We start from the raw sequence: 2,548 nt of genomic DNA, 5'->3' as shown, positions 1-2,548 counted from the left end.
TGTTGATCGGGTTGGCAGATATTCAGTAGACTTGGATGAAGACTATGAGGATCCAATTTTTAATGAGACAGAGGAAGATACAACTGAACATAAGACCACTTTCATGTAATAAATTATAGAAATTATATTTAGTTTGGAGGTTATATTTTTGTCTCATTGAATTTCATTCTAACCTAGTCCTTACCATACAGGCACGATGCACGGTTCAGTAGGGTTTTCATAGTGATATGTATGTTAATGATGCCATTTGCGAGGATGGTGATGAGGACTCTGATGAGGACAATGAGGATTTTGATGAGGACGATGACAGCCAAGGTGTAGAGCAGGATGGTGTAGATGATCAGGATAGTGTACATAACATTCTCGGAGACCAGGATAGTGTACATAACATTATCGGCGACCCGTTCGGTAATACGTATACAAGGGAGCCGATGGAAGTAGATGAAATGGTTGTGGATGAATTAAATGTGGGGAGAATAGGACTTGAGAAGTTGAAGGTGGGGGGAATCTTCCCGAATTTAAAAGTATTTAAGAACAAAGTTAGAGAGTATGCAATTGATAGGCGTTTTGTATTCGTCCCAGTAGACTCAAAACCTACAAAGTATGCTATTAGATGCAAGAATGGAAGTTGTCCTTTCAGAATCAGTGGGACAAATTACCTGGATTGTGTTAGGGTGAACAGGTTTGTGCCAGAGCATACATGCTCAAGTACGAGGAGTGGTAATGATCATCCCCTTGCCACATCATCTTGGGTAGCTGAAACATGCTTAGGGTTATTTCCCCGTCCGGGAGACGTGACACCTAGTTTGATAAGAGCATACATCAAGGATAAGTGGAGTATAACCTTAAGTTATACGAAGGCTTTCAATGCGAAGGTTATTACACACAAAATTATGTGTGGAAATGCGGAGGCTTCTTACCGCATCCTTCCTGCATATGCTCAGGAGATGGAGAGATGTAATCCTGGCACCATTATGTGTGTATACCGAACCTGGCAGCTATGGGGTAGTGGAGATGACACATTTGGTCGTTTATTTTGGTCATTTGGCCCCAACATCCGTGCGTTCAGTCGAACAATTAGACCCCTGATACTAATTGATGGGACACATTTGCGAGGGAGATATAAAGGAATCTTATTGGCTGCGACAACTCTAGATGGTGATGGTGGATTATTTCCGTTAGCTTTTGCTATGGTTGAGAACGAGAACTTTGACAGTTGGCTATGGTTTCTTCTTTTACTCCGCCAGAGGGTGATGCCAGTAGACAAAAACAACAATGAATTTACGATTTCCTCCGATCGGATGAAGGGTCTGCTTAGAGCTGTTGCTGAAGTATTACCGGGATCATACCATAGCTACTGTATTCGTCACCTCAATGCCAATCTGTTGAAGACCTTTAAGAGTCAAAAACTTTGTAAACTATTTTCGAGAGCGGCATATGCCTTAAGGGAGAGTGACCATAAGGAGGCGATGGAACTCATAAAAGCAAAGAATGAAAAAGCAGAGAAATGGATATCTGAGATTCCTAAAGAAAATTGGGCTAATGTACATTTTAAAGGGGCCAGGTGGGATGTGCTCACCACTAATGCAGCAGAGTGCTTCAACAACGTATTGAAGGACGTAAGGGAGTTGCCGATTGCTGCTCTAGTCGATCACACTAGATGGAAAGTACAAGACTTCTTCCACTTTCGCCAGAAAGCTGGGGCTACATGGAAAACGCATTTAACTCATAGAGCAGAAAAGTGGTTGGACAGATCATGTTCGTTTGGCAGTAAGTTTCTACCCCACACGTGTAGTTGGAATGAATATGAAGTGCTCTCATCCACTCATACGGATAGTCTGGATTTAGAGAAGAAAACATGTACTTGTGGTCTTTTCCAAACGATGGGATTGCCGTGTGGGCATGCCATAGCAGCTATGGGATTAAATAAGCTTGACCGATATAAGTACTGCCAGGATTGGTTTTTGGCTTCAACATATCGGAGTACGTATGAGGAGGTGATTCTTCCAACTTTAGATCGAACACAATGGCCTGAGCCATCCCATGATTTACTAGTACTATTGCCACCGCGAGTAAGACGACAGCTCGGAACTGTACATTTTTTGGAACCACAATTTTGGAACAACTGGTTGAACAATTTTGTTTGGAACCATAATTTTAATTGCTATTGGATACACCCTGTTCATCTTGGAACAACTGGTTGAACACTTTTGTTTCGTTATTGTCATGTTTATCTTGACCTCTCTCTCTCTCTAACTCTCTCTCTCTCTCTATCTCTCTCCACACTTTTGTTTCGTTATTGTCATGTTTATCTTGACCTCTCTCTCTCTCTCTAACTCTCTCTCTCTATCTCTCTCTCTCTCTCTGTGTATAGAGTTGGTCTCCAATCTGGGTTTATTCGGGAGTCCGAAAAAACCTTCGGAAGTCTTATCCGGAAGTCCGACGATTAATTCGGACTCCCGAATTAATGCCAGTAGAATTGGCCTCCAATCTGGGCATCATCAGGCGTCCGAAGGACGCTTCGGACTCCCGATTTGGAATTTCGAAG

The 2,548-nt window shown here is 42.4% G+C and overlaps 1 protein-coding gene across 1 annotated transcript; it reads left to right on the top strand.

Annotated features, from left to right (window-relative positions):
* The first annotated feature begins 227 nt into the window (after positions 1-227).
* On the top strand, positions 228-2,204 carry LOC143879077 (uncharacterized). Its single transcript, XM_077381269.1, has one exon. It carries the CDS (start codon positions 228-230, stop codon positions 2,202-2,204), a length of 1,977 nt encoding a protein of 658 aa, XP_077237384.1.
* The last annotated feature ends 344 nt before the right edge of the window (positions 2,205-2,548 follow it).

This window comes from Tasmannia lanceolata, unplaced genomic scaffold, assembly GCF_043159265.1.
Source record: "Tasmannia lanceolata isolate RefF3 unplaced genomic scaffold, GAP_Taslan_0.1 ptg000006l, whole genome shotgun sequence".
Classification (NCBI taxonomy): domain Eukaryota; kingdom Viridiplantae; phylum Streptophyta; class Magnoliopsida; order Canellales; family Winteraceae; genus Tasmannia; species Tasmannia lanceolata.
This window is presented reverse-complemented; position numbering and strand designations above follow the sequence as displayed.